This window comes from Argopecten irradians, chromosome 15, assembly GCF_041381155.1.
Source record: "Argopecten irradians isolate NY chromosome 15, Ai_NY, whole genome shotgun sequence".
NCBI lineage: Eukaryota > Metazoa > Mollusca > Bivalvia > Pectinida > Pectinidae > Argopecten > Argopecten irradians.
This window is the reverse complement of record NC_091148.1, coordinates 24,111,222-24,139,220: the sequence shown is the minus strand read 5'-3', so window position 1 is coordinate 24,139,220 and position 27,999 is coordinate 24,111,222. Positions and strand designations below refer to the sequence as shown.

At 36.3% G+C, this 27,999-nt stretch overlaps 2 protein-coding genes across 2 annotated transcripts; one reads left to right on the top strand and one right to left on the bottom strand.

The window, feature by feature from the left end:
• Nucleotides 1-175: 175 nt before the first annotated feature.
• LOC138309220 (uncharacterized) lies at nt 176-3,390 on the bottom strand. Its single transcript, XM_069250376.1, has 4 exons — nt 3,233-3,390; nt 1,863-2,240; nt 1,541-1,707; nt 176-1,093 (listed from the first exon to the last, which is right to left on the bottom strand). The coding sequence occupies exons 1-4, from the start codon at nt 3,388-3,390 to the stop codon at nt 954-956; spliced, it is 843 nt and encodes a 280-aa protein (XP_069106477.1). The 3' UTR covers nt 176-953.
• An 11,859-nt stretch (nt 3,391-15,249) lies between these two features.
• Nucleotides 15,250-27,086, top strand: LOC138309083 (uncharacterized). The gene is made up of 12 exons (XM_069250221.1): nt 15,250-15,377; nt 17,075-17,488; nt 17,664-18,029; nt 18,528-18,611; nt 19,659-19,814; nt 20,649-20,749; nt 21,041-21,381; nt 22,181-22,982; nt 23,950-23,977; nt 25,099-25,250; nt 25,916-26,114; nt 26,300-27,086. The coding sequence occupies exons 2-12, from the start codon at nt 17,086-17,088 to the stop codon at nt 26,608-26,610; spliced, it is 2,943 nt and encodes a 980-aa protein (XP_069106322.1). The 5' UTR covers nt 15,250-15,377; nt 17,075-17,085; the 3' UTR covers nt 26,611-27,086.
• The last annotated feature ends 913 nt before the right edge of the window (nt 27,087-27,999 follow it).

Below are 27,999 nucleotides of genomic sequence, written 5' to 3'. Positions count from 1 at the left end.
AGAAAACAAGAAATCACCATCATTATAACAAGAAATCACCATCATTATAACAAGAAATCACCATCACTATAAACAAGAAATCACCATCATTATAACAAGAAATCACCATCACTATAACAAGAAATCACCATCATTATAACAAGAAATCACCATCACTATAACAAGAAATCACCATCATTATAACAAGAAATCACCATCATTATAACAAGAAATCACCATCATAAAAACAAAAATTTATCATCACATACAGGAATCATTATCATTACATGTACATCAAGAAGTCATCATTATAACAAGAACCCATCATCGTCATTGTTATAAAAAATAATTAACAGAAACTACTTGATTCTAAACTGTAATTGTAGAAATTAACACGTGAGGGAAATCTAAGCTAAGGTCATTTGGTCAAACGTTCGCCATGCGTTATATTCTGTGACTTATGATACAGATATATTATTTTCGTTAATGACCTATCCGTTCTGAAATTACGTTATACGTATATTGTAAAACATGTCCCGACCAGCAGGAAAGTTCATCAAAGTAGTGACTTATCCATTACTACACTTAACGTTGCATATCTTGCGTGGATAGACATGTCACAATTTCCACCATTGCCGCCGAATATCTCTTGTACAAGAGGTACTTAACGGGTAGGTGCGTAATTTAAAGTACATTAGCATGGCATGATCCCACCGCTGCCACCAAATATAACGTTCACAGAGGAACACAATAGAGTGGCCAGACGTCCAAAAAAATCACACGCTCGCCGATACACGGCGTTAATACGTAATCACACACTCAACCGGTCCTCACGAAAGGTAGTTGTCATATTGTTCTACGGAAATATTCTGATTCGTAAATCGTCAAATAACTGATGCAACTGAAAATACATTCGAACGTCAAGAAATTTTCTCGCTGTTACACAGTCGACCGGATTCTTCAATCAAAAAGCTTCAAAATTGTCTGATGACTGTTGTTAGGACAACTAAAGCGACTAACGTGACCACCCGGGTAAATGATGTTCCTGGTGAATGTGCTTTCGACGAAGTCAACTCATGACAACTGCAAGGGTATCCATTCCACGAGGAATAATCTGAAAAGCAAATGAAACCTTTTGTGTTAACAAATACTTCTGATTGAGGCACTGAAACCAGAATAATACAAACCCTTGCTGTATTTGTTCACTGATAGAACATCAAGAGTAAAACTACCTAATCAATCATCTCTGTAATATGACCACATCGTTAAAACGACTTTTCTCCCGATCAAAATCTCAATATAATTTTGCTTATACACGTATGTGAAGTCTACGTGATTATGAAAACCATAAATGTCTCATTTTGGTGGTATTCATAGACAGGTCAAATTAAAAACAACACCACAGCAAACCTGCATATAGAAACCGCCTAAAGCACATTGAAATAGTCTCTGCAAATTGAAAACCAGCTACATGTATGTGAATTTTTGTCAAATATATATGTTTTAAACGTTGCGAAAGGATTTAGAGACACATGGTAGAGTGAGAACATTTGATATTCACCAGTTGAGCTGGAGCAGCCGTACGTCGTGTCGAAGGTCGAATCGAGTACAACGCCGTTGTAGCAGCCGAGGAGGTAGGGGAAGTCTGTTGTGGCTACGTAACGGTACTCTCCTCCCACTGTCATATCGTGGCAATCGTCAAGGTCAGAGGTCGTCAACCAAGCGAAACTGTAAATATTTATGTTAGAAATATTACGAATTCTAAATCCTTAATGGAAGATGCCAAGGGTTCATAATTACATAAAATCCATAACTGTTTTTATTATTATCTTTTACATGACACACTGGACATGTTCGCCCCTAAAATGTACGTGGATACTTACTATCCGGTTGTATTCGGACCGTATATCGGATATCCGTCCATGGCCAACCCGATGAGGTAATCAGCCTCGTTCTGCCACAGACAGGACTGAGGCAACTTGTGATAGTGGTAGTCTCCCCTGTTGGTAGGATGGCCGTCACAACTGTCGAAAGTCTCGGCACTAGAACCTTCCACGGCGTTGACGTAACCTTGTGCCAGGGGGTTGTACAGCGACACCCCTGTCCTGGTGATAGCAATCTGTCCCATGGGGAGACAACCCTTTGTGGAAGCCACGGTTGGAGTTTTCGGTACCGTGACGACGTGATTCTGGTTAGTAGGTGAGTTTGGGTTGACAGATTGCCAGGCGTGATCAGGCATCCCAGAGGAAGATATGGTGTACCTAGAAAAAATATTTTAAATATTAATTGTAAGAATATGTCACATTTCGTCTAACCGAATTACCGAAAGGAAATCTGGTAAACGTGGACTGGCTTTAGGTAGAGGTGGACACAATGTCAAGTTGGGACCGATGTGAAATCGGAAGAAAGCGATTAGTTGGAATTTGGTAATTTCCTTCTGTGTCTTAACATATCACTGCCTTACTTATGATGACCTTCAATGGAGCGTTCATCCCTGTAATAATGGACCTGTTCCGGTTCAAACAAGTCTCACAGCATATACAAGGGAAGTCATCCTTTACTTACAATAGCTGTTAATAGGACGTTACACATTTGTTTGTTTAATTAAATTAACGTCCTATTAACAGCCAATGCCATGTAGGAACGGCCTGCCATGTTTGCGGTATGTTGCGTGTATGAAGTGAGTGGTGTGTGCTTTGGGAGATTGTCTTCTTGTATAGTGGAACTATTGTCCTTTTTACAGTGCTATATCTCCAAAGACGGCAATTGCAAGCAACATACAACCCGGTCACATTATACTGACAAAATTAACATATTCAACCAGTAAAGCAATCAGTATAAAATGTTAAGTGATTGCAAATATTAGTTAGGCAGCTCTGAGGACTCGGCATGCTCATAATAAAGGCAGATGAACACGTGGTACCTAAACACTTTAGAGTAAAAGGCACCCGACCTACCGACCATATGTTTTGTTGCCAATGTAACCTAAACAGACATATTTTTTGGCCTGATATCCAGTACAATTTGCAGTAAGAATAGGACCAAATTGCGGGTCGCAACTACACTCAGCAATTTTACTTTGAGAAGATAATTTCCTTTTATACAACTGCAACAGAATTAAAACAATTCTAACGTATAATGACAGGATATGCATCCATTTATATAAAAAAACAAAGCTTTTATCAAGATAGCAAATGCATCGTTCAGTTCTGAAACAACATTTTCTTTTAGGTTTTGAATACAGAAGACTCACGAGGTGCTGTCAGAAGTTACTGAGATGGTAGCGGAGTAGGACCCACTCACAGAAAACTGAGCTGCTTCACTGGCCGACATTCCAACAGCTGTACCACAGTACCGAATCACCAGGGAGACTGTTGTCATGGCCATGGAAGTCATCGAAAAAATGTTCATCTGTAATTAAAGGTAATGAATCATTAAGCTTTGAGTTTTGTTTTACAAATCATGCTGTTCTTTTAAATGATTAATTACTTCTTTATTACCCCCCTCCTGTAATCACCATTTAAATCGTAAAACTTCATCATCCCTAACCAACCTCGATGTGGATACGGTAAATTTAGACATTATTGTCAGGTAAGGACATTGTTGTGTTACTTTCTGTTTTGTGTCCTTGTGATTTTCTATAACCTACCAGGCAAAATAACACATGGGAAAATACACACAACATATTCCAACTAAACCGTTGCAGGTTATGCATTTCAAACATAATTCATTTCATTGCAATTTATCGTATTCAGAGAAGATTTCGATTTTTTAAAAAGATTTTAAGAACGTTTGAAGCTTTATCTCGTCTAACTGCTAGTTTCTAAAATATCTTTGTCTTAGTTTTTTTTACTTTTGGGGTCTGAAATCTAACAACATTTAACTTTCATATTTTCCACAGTTTAATGGTTTTCGCGCTGTGCGTCAATAGTCTAATTACTTTATATGATAAAATGACAATGATATAGTTACGCGTTGACATATTCACGGAGATTTAATGTTAACTAAAATAAGCGAAAATGTTCATGCCGAGAATAAGTCCTCTTTTATATCAAGATCTCGATCGAAATATTTTCATGAACTCTGATTATGACAAAACTACATTTTGTATGTGATCAAACGTGGCTGTAACAATGTTGGTTGGGGTATAGGAATGCCTCTCTATAAAAGGAGAAATAAGAAAGAAAAAGTAAAAAGTAAACTTGCCTTTAAGCTGTCCTGTTGACTCAGGTTATAAGACGGGTTGAGGAAAGTGTCGTTTTAGAAGTAATGATCAACTATCACTCGATAGTCCTTATTTAAGTCATGCTATTGCCTTTAAACCCGCTTATTTATAGAGACAAGGGAACACCAATAAAATGTAATCCAATGTAAACAAACTATCCTAAAATCAAAATAAATCATCGCAAAATAATGTACCTAGTTTTTAAAATGTTACCAAAATCGTGACATTCCCGTATCGATTATACACTATAGACACGAATGAGGCCAGTACTCGGTGTAGGAATACAATAACACCTGTGTATTGTTAGTCTATTAATAGATCCTTGTTAGGGTGAGTCAGTTAACACTCAACACAAGTCACGTTGTTTTCAAAATTTGATGACGAGGAATTTCATTATTAATTTATTTATGCATTTATTTATCTATTCAGCTTTTTGTTTAGAAAAAAAACTTTTAGCCTTTAGGATAATTTAGTGAAACCTTTTACCGATTGTATTGTATATGTAGATAGCATTTTCAACTCTCTCATAAAACCTGCTACATTGTGTATCAGCGCATGATTTTGTATCTTCGTTAAATAGTTACGATTATTAATCACCCTCCTTACTATATATAATACAAATAATCTACGTGATGTCAACACTCTTTTTATACACATTGATGGTTCTCTCTGATCTCCTTTTGACGTTCTAGACTGACCATATATACATACTTCCGCTATGTACTAGGATAAAAGCGTTATTACTTGACACGCCAATGATATCAATTATGGTGATTGAACGCATATTTTTTAGGTTTATAAGCTCATAAACAAAATTTACTACTTCTTTTGAAACTGACCTCACATTAGTGTTCACGCAGGAGGAATTCAGAATACAGCACATATCCCTTTTTATCAGATGATAGAATGTTGGGTAAAACGTAAGTACCTCCCTCGTTCCAAACCAAATCAGTAGTCTATATAATGCCAGTGTTCCACCTATTTAGATAATACCCAAAACGCTACATGACGAATTTACCTTTGATGTCAGTCCATATACATTAATTACAATTAAACTAATTAACATTAAGTACTTACCCTCACCTCAACATAAACCATTTGGTAATTAGGATATTTTGAATGTACATTTATCTGATAGCGTGTCAGGTTAAAATCATTTTCGAATCCAAGAAGATCGAATTTTACAGACAGCATTTCCATATTGAATCAACATTATAATAAACAAATGACCGTCACGTACGTAATTCGTTTCCGGGTACGAGTCCGGCTTTAATAAGAATCTAAACTCTTACTAGAACTGACTTTTCCGTCTACGTTATCTAGAAATGTCAATGCCAGGTATAAACTGTTGTCCACTCACCTTTATAGACCGAACAGGTAGAATCAGCCTTTTGATTTTGATGTAGTCAAGTATACTCTGGTGGTAGAACGTTTTCGAGTCCTGCTGGTGTCTATTACTGTAAGGTGATTACGATGCGAGTATCCTCCCAATGTGATGGTAATGGATATGGGTAGATGATTTTTTTTACACTTTTATCCGAAAACGCCTGAAAAAGTTACCAGCAGATCGAAAAGCTTCAGATTATATTCATCATTTAGTTCTAATTCACGAGCCGACACATCGATTATTAAAAAAATAAATAAAACTCCACCCTGAGATCGCGACAACAGCTCTGTGTAGCACCAGTTCTACGGCAGTAGTGAATTGTATGTCTCTATCATAGTACAATGCATCTTTCCGACGCGTATTACTGAACGAATATAAAGAAAATATAAAAAACTAAAAAAAAAAAAAAAAAAAAAAAAAAATCTTTCATATACAAATGAGTTAATGTATATGTATCTGATGACATACACACTAATTTTGAATCGGGTGAATCAGTTGTGTATTGTACACATAGGGACCTGGATTTAAACTGGTTAGAAATGTTTGCTTTAAAGATGCTCCACCGCTGACAAATGGGATTTTTTCACTATCAAAAACAGGATCAGACGATTTGGTATTTTTCTTCAGTTACAAAAGTTACTTACTTTACACCATTACCACCATTGAACAGTTTGAGTTTCTAATTTCACTTCAAGTTAAAGTTACAAAAAATAATTAATTGCATCCCGAAAAAATTCCGTGGCACTATATCCTATATTGAATGAAGTACTGATTGCGCATGCACCAAAGGCAAAATAAATTATTTTATAATATTTTTTGTGTTAAAAAGACATATATATACACGATTAAACACCAATTATTGTTCAAGTGATTAATATCATTTATGCTCTGTCGGCGGTGGAGCATCTTTAAAATAAATTTGTATCCACGTTATTACTACCGCACCGAGATAGTGATCATGAGGAAGATCTGAATCACTCCAGTATTTTAGATCAAAATTTAATCAGGTATATTTTAAGTACAATAACAATACATAGGGATCGATAGAAATATCTAGATCCAATTTCAATTTCTTTATTAGTTTAAGCTTTACAACTTATTACTGGTATATAAAAACACAATTCAGTTATCATATTATGTAATAGTGTAACATGTAAACGCTCATACCCTAATACTACATTGCACATTCACACACACATACACACACCCATTTTAACACGTACGGACGTACGCACGCACACACGCACCCTCACCCACACGCACGCACGCACACACGCGCACCCTTACACGCCTTCTCATACATATACAGTCTCACACTCTCTCACTCATCCATATACAGCATCATGGCTTATTCTCTCTAGTTTCTAATTCTTAATTAATAATTATCAATGTACATGTCTGAATGAATTGTCTTCTACGAAAATCATTTAATTGGTAGGAGAGTGAAAAGGACTGTTCACTTAAACAATTATAACAGCAATCGCAAATTAAAGTTACAAACTTTAAGATAGTATTTAATCTAAACATTTTCCCGGCGCTTAAATGCTAAGTGTAAATATTTGCCAAGATTATGAAGTTCTTTGACATTATTCACGGATAATAATTGAACAAGTTTAAAAACACTAGATTTACGCAAGTAGTATTGTTTAATATATTTTTTTCCGAATATCTGAATAAAATGGACATCTTAATATAAAATGAAACTCGTCTTCCACTTCGTTTTTGTTACAAAAAGTACATGTTCTATTTTCTCTCGGAGTGTTGATATATCTTCCGCTTTCAATTTTTAGATTATGTGATGACATTCTTATTCTAGAAATACACTTCTTATATCGTTGTTCAATAGGTTTCTTAAGATAATACTGTAGATCAAAATTATCTACTAAATGCTGATATAAAAAGCCCCTAGAGGAATTACTGATATCACTTGTCAGGTCTTGAAAATATATAAGATAAAATTTGTTTTCAATCATCTTGTATATTGTTTTCCCATCTAAATAACTATTATAAAGGTATCCTAAGCCTAACCTATCTAATTCTGATTTTATATTTACAATCCAATTGTCGTTGCTAGACTGTCTATTTTCGTAACAGGCTTTCAGAATGCAGTTTTCAGTGTTTTTGACTTTAACCCAATATTTCAAAATTTTTAATTTTCTTTTATTTTGTAATGATAATCTTCCTAGTTCACAATACACCATATCATGACAAGTCTTTTTACCTACACCTAAAATATTTTTGCAAAAGTTCGAGTGTACCCTCTCGACATCTTGTGCCTTGTGAAATCCCCATATTTCACTAGCATAGCCTAAAACACTGGCCACGTATGTATCAAAAACTGAGCACAATGTCTCTGCATTGAAATAATTATTTTTCATTTTATTCATGATTCTGAAATAAGCCTTCCTTCCCTTTTCGGCTACATGCTTTTGTGTTTTATTAAATTTACCATTGAAATTAAACAGCATTCCAAGGTAATTAAATTCATTTACAATTTCGATTTCGTTATTGTTGTAAAACCATTTCTCATTTTCTCTAACATGACCACCATTTCTAAAAATCATAATTTTCGTTTTTTGAATATTAAGTGTAAGCTTCCATTTATCATTGTACTTCTGCAATGCATCTAACAATGATTGCAGGGCACTTGGCGATTCGGCTAACAAAACAGAATCATCCGCGTACATTAGTAAAAATATAGTAATCATGCGTAATTCAATTGATGGACAGTTTTCATTTATGAAGTTAATTTCACAATCATTTACAAAAAGACTGTACAAAATTGGTGACAATATTTCGCCTTGAAAGAGTCCGATTCTATTAGGGAAATAATCTGAAACATGACCTTCGTATCTAACACATGATTTGACATTATCATACAGCGATTTTATAATTTTTAGTAGTTTTCCTTGTATTCCCTGTTTAATTAATTTGCTCCAAAGGTGACTTCTATTAATCAAATCGAAAGCTTTTTTATAATCTACAAAACAGCAATACAGACGATTTTTATTTTTCAAAGCTCTATTAATTAATGATTGGAGAACAAAGATTGCATCCACTGTTGAACAACCTTCTTTAAAACCGAACTGTGCGTCAGTAATGACGTTATTTTCTTTATCCCAATTTAAAAGTCGTCTATTTAAAATAGATGTAAATAGTTTACCCATACAGCTAACCAACGTGATACCTCTATAGTTACATGTTTTATTGACATCGCCATTTTTGTAAATAGGTATTATATTACCACGTGACGACATCTCTGGGAAAAATCCAGAGTCATATATTTTTGTGAATAGGTTTGGTATATGAGGAATGAGAATGTCCTCAAAGTCTAAGAAAAGTTCATTTAAAATACCATCTTCCCCACAGCTTTTATTCCGATTGATATTTCGAATAGCGATGTGGACTTCGTCTTCTGTAATCGGTTTATCCAATTCGTCGAAGACAGTGGATTCTATGTCATCGCCTAAGCGACCTTGGTTAACAATGCCATCGTTACCCCCTCCTAACATTTTAAAATGTTCCACAAAATCTTCCATATTGATATTTGACCGAGGTATTTGACTAGGCCCTTTTGAAAAATACTTATAAAAATGTTTCGGGTTAGATTTTCTTAAAGTTTCCATCATGTTACCTTCTTGAAGTTTGTATTTCCTTTTAAGTCTACATTCTAATTTCTTATATCGTTTTTTCTTATCAATAAGTGTTGAGTGATTTTCAATCGATTTACATTTATTATAATCTTTTAAAGCGTTTCTGTATTCGATGTAGTTCTTTTTACATTAATCTGAAAACCAGGGTTTGTCTTCTTTATCATTTCTGTATTTCCTTTGCCCATCATTTGGCAAAACTTTTACAGATTTTACGTCACAATTTGGCAAGACGACTTCACTAATCATACCAGAAAAGATGTCAATACAGTTATCAACATCCTCTTTAGAGTTAAAAGACATATTACAAACTTCATGTAAATTTGCTACTATATCTAACAAACCATCTGCTATAACGTGATTATTTTCAATGTTCCATTTGATATTTCTGAAAACTTTCCCAGAATAGGGTTTAACATTATCTTTTGCAACAGTATCTTTACCAACTGAAAGACTGCAATCAATCTTAAAAGAGATTGGAGAATGATCTGACAAAGTATTAAATTCACCTGAGGTAAACGATCGTATGGACGACATACATCCACAATCTACTAGTAGGTAATCAATTAGACTTGCTCCATTAGTGGTAAAAAAATGTAAAATTTCCTTGTTTATCATCCTGATGGCGGCCATTTACAATGCGCATGCCCGCAGACTTACATAAGGCGATCAGTTTTCTACCAAATGAGTTTATAGTTTTGTCCATATTGTTACGCTCTTCTATATCATTATCATTATCGTAGTTCAAATTGTTTGTATTTTCTAACCTACCTAATCCGTCATTAACAATATAATCTGTTCGCAAACCCGTTCGGGCGTTAAGATCACCCATAACAAAAACGTTACCATTTGTTTTGTAACTCGCTATAGACTCTTCAAGTTGATGGAATAGATCTATTTCCCGATTCTGATAAAAAACACTGTTTTCTGGAGGGAAGTAGCAAAAACATAGGTAAAATGGCTCAGGTAAGGCTTTGAATTTTAACCAAAAAATACAATCATTCAATTTTTCGACAATCTGTATGTTTGGACAATATTTGATTTTATAGAAAATAACCACACTGCCTCCTTTACCCGTGGTTCTTGGAAAATTATGAGAAAAATAACCAGGTAATGAGATGTCATCATTGCTGGAAATCTAGCATTCAGATAAACAAATAATATCATGCTTATACACAATTTTAAGAAAATCATTATCTTTCAATTTGTAACTGAGTCCTTTACCAATGTTCCATGAAAGGATTGATAACTCATCACTCTCCTCTGGATCCTATCTGTTGTCTTGTTGTCCGTGTGTGTGACGCAGTTGGTGCCATGGCCTTTGGTTTCCTCTGTCAATGTTTTGCTCCGGGTATGTTGCATGGTTATGATTCTGGTGACTATGCAATACTTTCCTAGGCGAAACATGGCCATTCTGTCTGTCCGATGCCACATGCCGATTGGTGGAGGGAGTGGGTTGCTTACTTCCATTTCCGGTGGAAGTAGTGGGCCTGTCGTTTCCAGATCTGTTTGTTGTTGTGTATGTCTTGTTAAGTTGTAAGTAATTGGCGCTGAGTCCTTCGTGGCCATTTTCGGGCGGATGATGTTCAATGTACTGTCTACCATTGATGTATAGTCTATCCCGGACTAGCTTTGCGTCGTTGCCGGCCTGCTTATTATGTTTGAGTACCGGGTACAATTTTTTCCTCCTTTCCTCAATTTCACCAGGATACTGTTCATGGATACCAAAACTCGTGCCTTTGAGCCGAAATGACTGGCTTTTCACATACTGTAGGTCCTTTTGGTATATGAACCTGGCCACTATTGGTCGCGGTTTCCCATTTGCACTTCTGCCAAATCTATGTACGTTAGCGAACTCGATTCTTTCCTGTATTCCAAGTTCAACGTAGATAAAGTCTCTGAGGAGAGACATAGTATTTTCATTACGAGATTCACCAGCTAACCCTGTAAATACTAGGTTGTATTTCATGGACCTACATTGAAGATCTAAAATGGTTTGCTTCATTTCATCCCGTTCCCTTTTGAATGCGTCCACGTCCTTACCAAGGTTATAAATGGTTGTCTCGTGATCTCTAATCGTTTCTAAGAGTTCAGTATTATCGCCTCCATTGGTGCTTATCTCCTCCAGCTTGCCTGACACGAAATTACATGTTGCTTCAAACTCATTGCACCTTTGCTCAGTGTCTCTTACTCTCTTTTCCACTTCAGTAACTCTAGTTGTCAAACGAGAAAGATGTTGTTCTATTGCATCCAACTTATCTAACTTTTGAATTTTTTCAAGTATGAAGTCAAGTTTTCGACTTGTTTCTGCGTGTTGATTCTCGCTTAGAATGACATCCGCACTTTTTGTTTCAATGTCTTTCCCACATGCTGCCCTTGCTGGGTTAGGTGTTGACGTTACCGGAGTGTTCGTTGGCTTAGGCGGGCTTCCATACAACACACCACTTACAGCATTTAATATACTGCTTACTGTACTTGTCGAGTTATTACTACTGCCAGTAGAATCACCGTCGTCTGTATCTTTCTTTTTTCGCTTCTTACTTTTACTCTTTGTCATAGTTAGTCAGATACAATAACTCACTGTTTATTCACACAAAATAATCACCAAGTGGTTGGGTAAGGTGCGCGTCAATAGAGCGTGACGAATTCTCTGTCGTGACACGTGCGCAAAAACCTTGTGTCAGTACATGCGAGAATAAAGGTCATAGTTCAAATTTTAGACATACAATAGATATAGCTTCAATATTTGCTTCACTAATATCTACTAACGCGCATAATTATGTGGTCCAACTGGGATATTAAATCATCACAGAAACGTGTATCCATCATGTAGCGCAGCGATTTAATAAATATCGTGTAGAAATACCTTTGCTAGACCTTCTGAAAATGAGCTCGTCCGAACGAGACATCATAGGGCGCAGCCATCTTGTCAATCTCTTGTAGATCGCTGAGATATGTAAGGTTTACAAAGCATATATAGTTATATATAGTTAACGTTACATATATTAGTGCCATGTTCTTATTTACTAATTCAAAAGGTAATATTTCATTAATGCAAGTAAATGTTTCAATCGATGAAACTTTTGAAAGAAAGATTAAGTAAATTTGATCCAGTATTGCACATAATGGTATTATTTAGAATTATGATAATAACCTTCACGTGCTCCACATAATGTATTAATCTATGATCTATTTATAGACAAGTAAAACACGTTTATTGAATAAAAAATGTTTGATGAAAAAAAAACCTAAAACGGCTATCTGTAATCAAGAGGCACGTGTTTTGAAAATGTTATTTGAATTAAGATGAATTATTCATTATCCGAACATTATTGACGTTTTACACGGGTATTTCGTATCTATGGTGAAAATATTTCAGCATTTTCACTTGTAATATGTCAGCGTGTGGATAATTTCGAGGATATTTCAATGACAACGAAATAGGCGATAGTATCTATATCGCGAATAACTATTGCAGTTTTACAATATGTAGAAACTTGGCCGTGAAACGTGAGGTGTGAATTGTACTGTATCAACTAGCCATGTCAATTAATTGAGATTTTGGTGTTTGAGGGTGCGGGGGTCTCCCCCGGGAAAAGAAAAAAAATGTACGATTTTGAATGGGAGAGGTGAATTTCACGATGCATTTTGTTGAATTTGCGAGCGCCGAAGGCACGTGAATTTGGTGTTTGTGGGGTCCGGGGGTCTCCCCCAGAAAAAAACCGATTTAGAATGGCTGAGATGAGTTTTACCATGTATTTTGATGAATTTGCGAGCGCAGAAGGCGCGATATTTTGTTGTTTGGGGGTCAGTTGGTCTCTCCGAGAAAACTTTTGAATAACTGAAATGAGTTTTATAATGTAATTTGATGATTTTAAAGCGTTCTTAACACGGTTATTTTTCGATTAAAAGTTACCTGCATTTAAAAAATGATTGTGAGTGTCGTCATACCATTATGCAACTGAACATACCAGATTCACACCATCGGCAAATTGTTGTGTAACTCAAAATAATAATGAATTGATTGTCTTACTAAGACATATAAACAAATTAATCTTTTAAGAAGCATATTTTTTTTTTAAATAGTATAATCCCTTCATTTTTATTCTAGTTCCTGTGTATTGAATTTTCATTATCAAAGATTTGAATATTACGTGCTTGAACGTTTTAGGAAACGCGCCGTGCAGCGGAAAATTTTCTAAAATGAAGTACAAAAATGTGCCGGAGTACCCTTTTTTCTTTCAAATGTGCATTTTTAGAACATTTCACTCGGCGAAATCCCCCCTGCCCCCCGCTTCATACGCCCCTGTACAATAAACAGAAAAATGCGACCAACTCCATCATATTTCCATTACCTGCCACTAACGTAGGTTTACAGTAGTCGAAAATAATCTATAAGATTTGATTACTGGAAAATGATAGCATACCACCCGGTACCAACAAAAATCGACTCAAAATGCCGTAAAAAGTTACCTACTTCCACTTTGGCTTGATATATTGTTGCAGTTGTATTTCTCATCAAGATGGAAAGATGTGAAGTCACATGAGCTAGTGCATCGTACAGTTTGTTAGTATCTATTATTAGAGCAATAAAAATATCTATGTAGTGACACGTTTTTAGTCCTTAAGATACCTTAAATACGCCATATGGATCATAATGGAAATGATAAGTGGGGGTAACACTGAATCATGCCCAGTACTACTAAAGGAAACACGAATACACAAGTTGTATCGGGGATATCCACCTTTACCTCGCCCACATCAGTACAATAAATTACATTGGTCTGTGAAACGTGGCTACCCTAACGTCTTCTAGTTATAAGGCGTATAGCAATCGGAATACCTCGCCCACATCAGTACAATAAATTACATTGGTCTGTGAAACGTGGCTACCCTAACGTCGTCTAGCTGTAGGGCGTATAGCAATCGGAATACCTCGCCCACATCAGTACAATAAATTACATTGGTCTGTGAAACGAGGCTACCCTAACGTCTTCTAGTTATAGGGCGTATAGCAATCGGAATACCTCGCCCACATCAGTACAATAAATTACATTGGTCTGTGAAACGAGGCTACCCTAACGTCGTCTAGCTGTAGGGCGTATAGCAATCGGAATACCTCGCCCACATCAGTACAATAAATTACATTGGTCTGTGAAACGAGGCTACCCTAACGTCTTCTAGTTATAGGGCGTATAGCAATCGGAATACCTCGCCCACATCAGTGCAATAAATTACATTGGTTCGTGAAACGTGGCTACCCTAACGTCTTCTAGTTATAGGGCGTATAGCAATCGGAATACCTCGCCCACATCAGTACAATAAATTACATTGGTTCGTGAAACGTGGCTACCCTAACGTCTTCTAGTTATAGGGCGTATAGCAATCGGAATACCTCGCCCACATCAGTACAATAAATTACATTGGTTCGTGAAACGTGGCTACCCTAACGTCGTCTAGTTATAGGGCGTATAGCAATCGGAATACCTCGCCCACATCAGTACAATAAATTACATTGGTTCGTGAAACGTGGCTACCCTAACGTCTTCTAGTTTGTAGGGCGTATAGCAATCGGAATACCTCGCCCATGTCAGTGCAATAAACTATACGGGTCTTTGAATCACCAACAGTCGGAATATATGGAAAGCCATAGCTGCCTTATATTATAAATGACCATTATATGATACGATTTTATCATAATACGACTTTATCATTATAAGATACGATATTGTCATTATATGATACGATTTTATCATAATACGACTTTATCATTATAAGATACGATATTGTCATTATATGATATGACTGATCACTATATGATACGATTTCATCATTATATGATATGACATTATCGACATTTATAATATAAGACAGCTATGGCTTTCCATAGGAATACCTCGCTCACTTAAGTACAATAAATTACATATGAATCAGGACTACCGCACGTCCTTCACGACTCCACCTCGCCCACATTAGTACAACAGACTATATATTGGTCCTTGATCAGGGGTGACCCTTGTCAGTACTATATACTATATATATGCGTCTTTTTCAGGACTTTGATAAATCCTTCTATCTGCTTCTCGTGGACTTGTTCCGTGCAAAATAAGATGGACGTTTTATACTGATAGACAAGGTAAATGTGCGTGATCACAGTATGATCAATCCTTTGGTGAGACTTTTATTAGCCGATCAAAATATGTACAGTAACAATATGTTACCGTTACAATATGTTATGTATACCTATTATGTAATCGTGTTCGTTTTGTATGTCTTGATAAAGGGACAGATCGCCTCCAAAATTTGACAACTTGTTTTTTGTCCACACGATTGGAAATACTTCCTTGTCCCATACAGTAACAATATATATACGGTATTGTTGTTCATTTCGCAGATACAAACTTTCTCGATTTATTTTTGCGAAGTTCTTTTTTTAGCTTTTGAAAGCGTCATTTACAGGGTAGTTTGACACGTAAAAAACATGCGTTTGAAAAGAAATAAAACCGTTGCGGGAATTAAATTTTGCAAGTTTTGCTGAATCTGCGAATTAGGCGATATCAAACCCATCACAAACATTAGCAACACTACAGTAAGTTATGACGATTAATAATACAACTCACAATAACATATGAAATGGTCATAATCCATATCCTTCTTTTATTAAGCAGACATCACTCAGAGACCAGCTACCGTTCCGAAACGCCTGTTATGGAGCTAAGCGGTTGAATCTTTTCCTTTTGCTAATTTCAAAATTGTCGAGGAAATGTTTTACGAATATTTCAAATGTAAATTACATCCACAAGGAAACTATGCATCATTTTTTTTTATTATTTTTTTTTGTCTCGTTTGTCTGATATTACGTTCATGCTTTCTGATTTATACTAATAAACATAGTTTGATCACAGGTACATAGAAAATCGATAATACACTTCCGTCTTATCAATACTCTAGTTAAGTGTTCGATATTTATGGTTATAGTACCCACGCACTTGTAAATCATGAAGATAACTGGAAATAAATATAGTATATATAGAATAACATTTGATGGAGGACGGTGAGTTACACAGTGGTCATTTATCGCTGGAAAAAAATAAAGGACACGATTTGATGATTTGTGATTTTGATTACCATGCAAGAAACCTCTATCTGTTTCGCTCTTGTCAAAATGTGAGGTAATGATATTCCATCGCTATGTATGAAACAAACGTTGTTGTCTGAAATATCTACGTCTTTATACTCACAACCAAGTGACGAAATACTTACTTTATCCACACGCGGGCTTTTCAATTTCGCGAGTGACTGAAATCCGTCAAAATCAATCACCGCGAAGTATCGCAGATACAGAGATAAAGAACGTTTGTAACTGTAAATCGCTGTAAGACATGAAAATGATAAATTAAGCAGCCGCAGGTTTACAGTAGTAACTATTGAAAAGGGATTTATTTCTCCATTCAGACTAGTTATTTAAACGGAGAAATACAAATATGATACAATTCTTAACCCTTTTTCTAAAATGCTAATAACAGTGAAATCACGTTATATACAAAAAGTAAAAAATGGAATTCTGAAATTCTTTACTCCTTTTGTGTCACTGCTGAATACAGCCATATTACATGATACTATAGTTATAAAGATATGACAAGGGGACCGCCGTAGCCGAGCTTTCACGTACCGCAGGGTTACAAATCCGAAACCCGTCTTAGACAGTTGGTAGATCGGTATATTTTCTCTAGGTATTTCGGGTTTGACCTGAACCTTGCAGTCTTTACATGGCCCTGGCCGTTCAAAGTACGTCACATTGTCGGCTTTTTCTCATTTTTTGTTTCTGTTTAGGTAGGAACACCATGTCGGAGGCTTCCATACCGAAGAGACACAAGCTAATGGCGGCCGACGATGGCGACGTGGACGATTACAACAAATGGGTAGATGGAGGGGCTGACGTCACGGGGACAGACAAGAAAGGACAGAACGTTCTACACTTCCTGGTCAAACAGGGAAAGTTCCGGATTCTGAAACAAGTTCTCAACAGTCAACCGGAAGTCCGCCATCTTGTAAACAAAGTTGACAATAAAGGATGGTCAGCAATGCACCTGTGTTGTAAACAACATCCCGTAGAACTTCGGACATTGGAAGCACTGATGACTGCAGGAGGTGATTCGACCTTAGAGAATGAGTGTAAGAGCTGTGAAGATCTGGTGGACCACGACGCCAAGGAGTTTCTAAAGTGGAGGAAGCGACACCATAACGGTAAGTCCATGCAAACAATCCTACAGTCCCGCACAAGCCTTATCCGGTATCACGAGATACATGAATTATTCCCAATGTGTCCGGTAGTATTTTGGATAAGCACATAATAGACAAAAAAAATCAGAGATAATATACTTTTCCAATTTTCACACTACTTCCGATTTTATCATTTTAGGATTGCCTAAGGATATCAAAACCCTCCCAAATGAATACATAATGGAATACATTAATAAGTTTGGTCATCTGGACGACGATTTCACCATAATGTATGACAAGATATTAGAGACAGGAAATGCAGAAACAACCGACATCCTGTATATTATACTGGGTCCACAAGGCGTGGGGAAGACGGCTCTAGCTCGAGGTGTGATGGGAGTCAATGACAGGGACAAAGGACCAAGTCCAACCAAAGGTGTAGACATATACACAAGAAGGATCACGGTTGATTTGGAAGATTGGAGCAAGACCGATAATGGGGACCAATCAGAAGTGACTATCTGTCAACAGGAATTCGTGGATAACGTCCTTAAGAGGATGCATGGTAAGATACGCCAACTCGTTGCTTGCATTTATCATGGTTGAACAAAGAGGGTAAGATATATTTTCGTGACACAGAGATATCTCTGGAAATTACAAACCTGTCAAAAGGAACATTTTTTCCACACGAACATATTCTAATAAAGTTTGCTCAAAATAATTTCATTTTACAGATGTATAGTATTATGAATAGAAATATAAGGCAATGCTACACACACTTGTTATCTTGAACAATAGAGATATTTTAACAATACTATTATTGTGTCGTTATATTATCCGTTGTCAGAATTATGTGACCAAGTAGGATGTGCTCTTCGGTGTCTCTGTCTGACGATTCAGTGAGGTAGCAGTACAAAAATGCAAGAGATCCACTATTATATACAGACTTTACCAGAATATACTGCTGCTTCCCGAGACAAAAGGGAGGGAAGTCGTTCTTAAATGGCATGAACTGTTAATAGGCCGTTACACTAAGCCAAACCAAAATCTCTTTTCTATTCAGATCAAGGACGTGCTGGAAATCTAACAGAGCCGGCGCGGCAGCTGTCTTTAAAGAGTCGTCCTGAGAAAGATACCTCGAAACAAAGTAAGCATGTGTTACAAGTGAACGTGAAATTAAGCAATATTGTTCTCTTCTCATTCATTTATATTATAATTTATTTTTCGACAGTCTTGCTATATCTAATATGTCCATTTTCTAAAAGTTTGTTCGCCTATTATAAGCCTATCCGTATCCGAAACAAACATTAGCTGTTTATACTAACACCTCTAAACGTCAGCACATCTATACCGATGGTCTAAAGTGAAGTTACAACAACAAACAAATTCAGGAATTCCTTAGGAAATCTATGTTAACAATGAAGGTTCATGTCGCTAATTTTTCTCGTGGTGCAGTCAACAGTGCGGTTATTAGGACGACGGCAAGAAACATAGGACGCCCCGCGTTATGAAAATTATTGAATTTATTTGTGTTAGATAGTTTAGGATGTGGCGATATGTGTGGTATTTAATAGTAAGGTAATAACTTTTGCGACTATACAAAGTTATCAAACTTGTGTCGCTTCTACCAAAATCAAACTCCATGTTTGCAGTTATTTTTATTCGTAGATTGCTGTAAATACTGAAAGTGGAAGAAAAAATTTTTTCTTGGAATTGTTAACAAAGAGGTCATAAGTGTGACGCGTTAGTTGTTGCCATACTTAAGTGAAGGACGAGACGTCTTAAGATAGGTATGAAATTGAATGATGACATTGCGACAAAACAAAGGGAGGATTCACTGAAATGTCCTATACAAATTACAATTGATTTACTCACATCGTTGTGGCACGTCCCGCATTTGTACAATAAAGGCAGTTTAAAGACGTGTCCTAACAACACGCGAACTTTCTTCAGCGCTTTTCATCCTTTTTTTGCACACGGCGCGCAGCGGCGTCAGTAAACTCCGGACACGGGCGTCTGAAGTTCCGGGATTCTAACTTTACGTCGTTCAGCGTCGTGACAAAACTCGGTTTACATTATTTTTTTTAAATAAAAAGCTATTTCGGTTGAGGTATGTAAATGTGCCTTTAAGTCAGTGAAAAAAGAGAAATAAGGAGCTAAAAAGTACACTAATAGAGTTTTCCCCTCCTTGCAGACACTGGATGTCCAAGTGAAAAAGTCAATGTTACAATATTTGATTTTTCCGGAGATAACGTGTACGAAGGTATCCAACATTTGTTTATGACGAGTAACGCTGTGTACGTCCTAGTGTTCTCGTTAGAACTCTACCCGAGGATGGACGAGATGTTGGGTAAGCTATGTTTAGTTATTGTTGATTTTGTTGTTTATATTGTTTTAGTAGAGATTACATTTCTTTATAGCTATAACTCTTATATTGGATTTTTTTCTACGTCACATTTTCTTCCTTGGTCATTTTCGAATAACGTTAAAACATAGTGATGATTATATGCATGCATTTTACAAATCATGACAGTACCACTAATTTGAAAGAATATTTGGTATGTTTAGCCAATTAAAAACGAAAAGCTTAAAAGAACAATTTTTTTGCTTTCAAAAGTACGTTTAAAATCACATGAAGTTAATTTATATGGTTTAATTGAAAAAGTGCTTTTTTAAAATCATATAAAAGATGACTTTATATGACTCATTGGAATAATCGTCGAAGGAAAATACACGTAAGATGCTATACCCTAAATACTCTAGTATTATTTATCCATGTCTTATTGGTTGGAGACAAGTACCTCGTGCTTGCCTCCCTTCAATAAAATTTATCCAAATGGACTAAATAGGTTAACGTAAATAATAAATCTTGTGTTGTGGTTAATACAATACTGAAGTATTTTATTCCAAGTCAAGACAAATCTTTTATCCTTTGTCTAATATCATAGCGAACTTGAAGGCTCAAACTTTTTCAAAAAATATTTCCTTTTCTGATTTCATAACAGGGCGAATGAAAACTAAAATAAGTGTTGAAATATAATGAAATAAAGTGAAATCCATGACAAAAAGATAAAGAAAATAATCACGGGATTTCAAAGCGTTTTATAGATTAAGTCGCTATAGATTATAGATTATAGATTATTGCATCAATATTTGTCACTTGTTTTTTTCTGCATCACGTTAGATGGTGTTATTGAACGACTGAAGTATATCTCGCTTCATCAGGAAGGACAACACCCGAGCATTATTCTCATCGGAACACACCTGGATAAGGTCCCGGAGTTGGTAAATATCGACATAGTGTGTACGTTATGAAAGGCTACATAAATCAGCATTATCTATATGATACTAGTAACACTTGTTTTAGGAAAATGTGATTTAATAATTTGTAAACTAAATAAGTGAGAATCAATATTAAGATTCACAAAAAAGATATTGAGACCAAGTGGTTAGGATATTGTCGAAAATACATTTTCTCTTATGTACATGTATATAAAATGGTTGAATTAGCAAAGATTTTCTATTGCAGTGAAATATGCAACCCTGATACCTTTATGATTTCACTGATTTTTTCAGTCCGTCAATCGCATGAAACTACAGCGAGAAGTAGAGAAAACTATTCTAGATCATAATGAAATAGCAGCATTTGCACACGCCCATGTGAAATTGAAGTCTTTCATAAATAACCTAGACGTACCAAAACAGCAACACGAAGAATTTTGGCCTGCAACCTTGATCAATGCTAATGAAATTCATCAGTTACGACAAAACATTCCTGCACGATGGCTAGCACTGGAACGGGAACTGCTGCGCTACAGACGGAATGGTCACAAAGTGATGACGTTTGGAAATCTGTGTACAATTGCTAAGGAACTGGAAGTCCCTATATCGGAAGGACAAGTACTCGTTTTTCTCAGGTGTGACCTTGATAATTGTAACCTTGATAGTTGTGACCTTGATAGGTTGACCTTGATATCACCCTCGATATTCCAGGGATTACTGTCACTATCATTACATCCAGACCTAGATTATATCATGGCAGAACTGAAAGTTCTGAGTTCAATCTATTTCTAAGACGAGAAAGGGAATTTTTATCATCTTAGATACACCCCAATAAATCGGTTGATCGAAAAATGATTTACTGAAGCTTTGAAGCTGTGCTTTGCTATTATGTATTCCTTTAAAATGCCTATGTAAGGCACATGCATGGCCAGGTCTTTTCATATACACTGGATTCCATTCATCATATGAAACATTTACATCAATACATCGTGCAGTACAATTTTTATAGATTGAAAAGTATTCGTATACAGGTATGATAAATAGTCTCCAGGTTTTTACTCTTGTAAGGTATCTAAGTTTGCTATGACAAAGTGCAGAGGAGGATATAACGAAAGTGATAGCAACTCCTTGATTATCGAGGATGTAATTGATGTCAGTGTTCAGGTTTACGTTATTCATTCTCATTTACATAGAAAAGGATACTGTATACAATTCACCTCAACTGAAGAATGGACTGTACACGATATATCTCTAGCGACTAATAATGAATTACATATCATCAATTTAGCTTTCTTTTTCGATGTGATTTTTTGTTAAATTGATGGCATTGAAATTGGTATCGAAATTTTTTTTCAATTATGAGAAATGTGTTATTCATATACCATAATTTTGTCATATATTCTAAAATATAATTTAAAATATTGACAATTTCAGCTTCATGCATCAGAAGAAATCTTTCTTGATATGCACCAACCCATTGTCGTTGACACCAGACGATCCCATAGTCCTCGATACAAGATGGCTGACCAACCGTTTAGTGGCGCTCTTGTCAGTCCAACAACCACTGATATCGCCCGAATTGGTGGAAAGTTTCTTGGAATCTGACATAAAAACGGAAACACCAAACAAAGAGAGTTTCATGACTGTTATTTCCCAGCTATCTTTGATCGCAGAACCTCTTCCAGAAAAGAAGAGCAACGAGGCTGGTCATTGTATTCTGTCATGCATGCTTCCACCAGTAAACGACGAACTGATTACATCGCTACTAACTCAAGGCAGCCAGAGATCAACTTTGTGTTTCTTTTCAAATCAACAGGTTATCCCTGCTACAGTGCGGGACAGAATATTGGCAATCTGCATCAACAGATTTGAAGTTGTATCCGATCTCGCCTGCCAGGAGAAACTGTTGTATCGAGATAACGGATGTTTCAAAATAAACCCCGGTGTTTATCTTTTAATACAGTGCAGCAAATCTAGGATCAAACTGACACTGTTCTCTTGTTCAGATTGTCAACTGTATCCTGGGATTGGTGGTGTCGTCAGGAAAACCGTAGCAACACTGTTTGAAGATCACAACAAATATCACTATCGTCTTTTGTATGAAGATGTTGCTTGTGATGTCTTATTAACAGAGGCTGGAGCTTTCAAATCTGCCACAGTTCGACATCGACTTCCGTATGGATACAAAGCAATCATATACAAGGATAGGGCGATCTGGTTTGGCCGACAATCAGAGGTAACTACCCAGTGTTTCTAAACACAAAACAGGGCGTTACACAAAGTACATATCATATCGTACCAATGGTTTACGTAAAGCCGGTAATGTTCGCGATTTCGCAAGACAGCGTTTTAGATTGCAAGTCAAAATCGTTAAATTCTACCAGCGGAAATAACCCAGCTTTACGATAAATTAGACTAACTCACATACCAAGTGATACCTTATAACGTGGGACTAGTATCTCCGGTAGTGATAGAATGTAACTCTTTGGAATCTTCCCCCTGAAGTGACATTAGCGAGGGGATCCCATCTTGTGATGGCTTTCCATCACCAATAGAAACAACAGTCCCGTACAAATGTTATCAGGCATCACGTGGTACGTGGATAAGTCCCATTATACTTATTAATAATTTTTTTGCAAAACTTAGAAAATGAAACATACATTCCGTGTATTCTTTACTGCATAAGACACTGTAAATCAACTGTGCCGCGTTTTCTATTTAAAACAAGATCGCGAAGATCTTTAATTCGCAGATTTTTAAATCGAGTGGAAAGACCTGTCGATGTTCTAGGACTTGCGAAAGAATGCCCGTTTAAAATTAGTAAGTAAAAGAAACATAGATAAAATTCCATTTGGCCTAGTTATATCCTATTGAAATAAAAGCTCTTTTTGATTTAGATCTTTCAAGAGAGCTTATTCTGATATAATGCCAATGTTTTCACTGTCAAATCTTACATTCTACTGTTGAGGTATCGGGACTGTGATAGGTGAGTCAGGAAGTGGTGTGGAACTCATCAATGTTTGAAAGTTAATGTTTTGGGGTTCTGCTTTTAAAACTGTCACTCTATTATGATAAACATAATGTATTTACACCAAAAGTACTAGAGCAACGATCATCTCATTGTTATAATACATGATAGTATGTACTGCATTATAAAAACGTATTGATAATTCATTAACAATGTAATTGTTTTATTTTTGTAGGTGCAGGAATTCAACATTCCCAGAAAAGGTATGTTATTTTCGTTTTTCACATTGATCATTGAAATGCCACCAGAATCATGCGTTTAGGTACATTGTCTTGGCTATAAATGGTAAAGCATCGCGTTTGATTGTGTGAATCTTTTGAATGGTAGGATAGTGAGTAGCATGGAATAATTGAACGATTCGTTTATTTCGCGAATTTATTAAAGCTTGACATGTAATTCTCTATTTGCATATTACAGAGTTCTCTGCCCTTGTGGGTAGGTATTGATTGTGATGTCATGTGTTTGCGAGCGTAACGTCATACTTTTCGGAGAAAGCGACGTGAATTGCGCTCACAAAGTAATGACATAACAATCGATACCTACCCTCAAGGGAGCTAACATGCATTCTCGATAATCCAGGGGTTGTATCGCTGTCGTCATGATCACCATAGAAATGTGTAAACCTAAAGCCAAATGAGGAGGAAAAAACTGATTAGCCACAGACCTAAACCCAATCTAATTGAAGCGAAATGTAGAGTATCGTAGTGGGAGCGGAATTTCAAGTCTAATTTTAATTAGATTGACCTTAACCATATTACCTTTGTGGGCTTTTATAACATAGTAACTTGAAACAAAATTAATGACATCCAAAAATATTCAAGATAAGCAATATATAAATTTAACAAAAATGAAATACAATAAATAATCCGTGCAGTGTTTAGAATAAAGCGGACATGGCTTTCCTTCTCATGACAGTTAATCGCTAACGAGGCATTAAGTCATTCGACCCTGAAAATTCATAGTGAATTGATCCATTCTTTGAATAAGAAGAGTTCAAAATATTTCCCGAGGTGAATGATTCAAATCATGGCATTGTTGTATATTTTATCACGAAATTGTTGAAAAAATCGAATATTTTCATCAATTTATAGCAAAGTCAATGGGAATAATTTACATACCATATGATACGATACCCGATAACGTTTGTGCGGGACTATTATTTCTATTGGTGATGGAATGACGTGAAAAGATGATATCCCTCGCTAACGTCATTTCAGCCGGAAGATTATAAAAAGTTACGTTCCTTCACCAATGGAGATGCTAGTCCCGCACAAACGTTATCGGGTATCATGTGGTACATGAATTAGACCCATTGTATTTGCAGGATTCCGTCTATTTCTCAAAGGTGGTAGTTTGGCGTGGAGACAAGAGCACGAACTCACACCGAAACGGCTGAGTCACGTAGCTAAGCACATCGGAAATAGTTTTGTGTCAGTGTTTGTCTCCCTTGGATTAGACAGTTCTGACGTTAAACAGGTAACAACAGCATGCTTCACTTAGATATAGTTGTCATATTTAGCAACTTGTATAACAGATATGTTAAGCCCAATGATAATTAGAAGACAGCGAAAATCTATAACATAATAGACACAATAGATGTAAACAAACATGTAGACGAACACGTTGTGTAAGTGTTATTTTGGACTGAAGAAGGCCCTATAGTGGCTGGATATATATTCCATAGAAATGATTTTTTTATTTTACTTTGAATTTATTTTGACTTTTTATTTCGGATTATTAATATATACTAGCTTTATACCGTTTTTTTCTTCTTATTATGATTACTAATCTGATAAGAGTGGAGATTGCTTTTCAAAAGAAATATATAATTAATTTATCTCAGTAGGAAATATTCACTCCTTTATATATATAAATGAAAATTAATGATCTTGATGAAAACAATGTATATTCTGACCTGAGTTAGCTACCACCTCTGTATAAAAACCGTCTGCTTAGTAGGACCACTTTCTGGGGATCCCAAAGGTTAATTTCAACATAATTTGACTTATCTTGGCTATAAAGACATTTTTAGTTCCTGTTGTGGTCTTTATAGACAGGTGTATGATCCTTTTGTTGGTCTTTATAGACAGGTGTATGATCCTTTTGGTGATCTCTATATGCATGTTTGACTTTATAAACAGATAAGATGGCGGCACCGACATCTTGACTTTCGCTCACAACTGACGAAGGTACTCCTCCTTTGGCAAGCAACACAGAAACATGCGGCTTCCCTTCAGAAACTTGTTGAGGCGATGAAGATCAACAATGTTCCATTCGCGGAGTTGCTCCAAGATCCTGTCTGGGGGGCTGAGACCGCAAAAACAGAAACCAAGGATATGGGTAAGTCGGGGATTCCGTAGAGTGACTCATTAATTTTGGATAGATCAGCGAGCTTACCTTGATGTCCTGGCCCTGATTCCTCGAAACAAAAGTGCAGACTAAAGTCAAAACTTAAGTTTTTCTCCTTATGTAACTTATATGAAAAGTTTTATGACTTAAGTTAGTTTTTGACTTTTTATCTACAGATTCTGTGATTCCGGAAATTGATCTGTCCAGTTCCCCTACTACTGATGACCTGGCGGTTATCGCCGGAGCTGTTGGCTCCAGTGTTCTTGTCTTCTTCCTGGAACTAGACATCGACTATGGCGACATCAAAAAGGCCATGGAACTCCACCAAAGTCAGAGTGTGGAAACCCTTGCGAAGTATCTTCTGGAAATCTGGGGTCAGAGGTCAGGAAGTAAAGCGACATTCTACCGTGTTGTTTGTGCCATGGAGGAAACAAATCTGGACACGTCGAAGCTAAAACATCACAATCCGCGTAGTAGTCAGTGTTGAGATAGATAAAGGAGGTTTAACATATATTGTCATGTATATGATATTAAAGTAAGAATAGACTGGACAATATGGAGCTGAGGAAACCAAGCTGTATATATCGTGACTCAAACACCTCAATACACAATGTTGATAATTCCTTTGGAAAATCTCTCATTGAAAATGCATATCAAATCTGACCAAAAGTTTAAGGATAGATACATCAACTGTAATGACTTTTTATATTTAAAATGGGAATGTAAAACGAAATGGATAAGTTTGAAGTGTCCAAAAGCTTACTACACATATCATCACCTTCTAAACAATTAAATAAAAATAAATCAAATTTCAATTTTCCTAACGCGGGACATATTTCCCTAATCTGTCGTCCTATAATTACCACGTGTTTGTTTACTATCACTGAGCCAGACGGCAAAACAGCGAAATGAATCTTCATTGTTAACAAAGTTATGCAGAGAATTACTCATTTGTTTGGTGTTGTAATTTTTGACCATCGATATAAATTTTCTTATGTTTATAATAATATCTTAAGGAACTTTGAATTTTTTGTTTCGGAAAAAAAGTTGGCATTTAATACGTTGATAACACGGTTTGGAAGACGATGGACTTGTCATGACATTATCTAAGGATATTACGACAGTGATAGTAACCCTTGGAATATTGAAGATGTTTACATAGATACGAGCATAGAGTTTTGTTCATCACCTTACTCGCATTTTAGGTCATCTGACCACAGGTCAGGATGACTGTGGTCAGATGACCTATTGTCATCGTGTTTTGTCCGTCGTCGTGCGCCGTCCGCCGTGCGTCGTGTGTAAAATTATTTATACAAAAGCCTACTCCTCCTTAACCCTTGAGTGGAATACATCCATATTTGGTATGCTACATCAGTGGGGAAGGACAACCATATTTTATATAAATGAGATGGGTCCGACCCCTAGTGGCAGCTGGGCGGGACCCCAAGAGGTCAAATTTTCTTAATTTTAGTTTTAAAATCTTACTGCTCCTTCAATCTTGGATGGATTTTATCCATATTTTGTATGAAACATCATTGGGAAAAGACAATCATTTTATGTACATGAGCTTGGTTCGAATTTTAGGGGCTGGAAAGTGGGGCCCAAAAGGGGACATTTTCTTAATTTTAGCTTTAAAATCCTACTCCTCCTTCATCCTTGGACGGATGGCAACCAAATTTTGTTTTGATACATTGTTAGGAAAGGCCAATCATATTTCATAAGATGAGCCTGCTCCGACCCCTAGGTCCTGAGAGTTGGGGCCCCAAAATGGGAATTTTTTCTTAATAATGCTTTAAAATTCTACTTCTCCTTCATCCTTGGATGGATTTCATCCATGTTTGTTTTGAAACATCATTGGGGAAGGCCAATTATATTT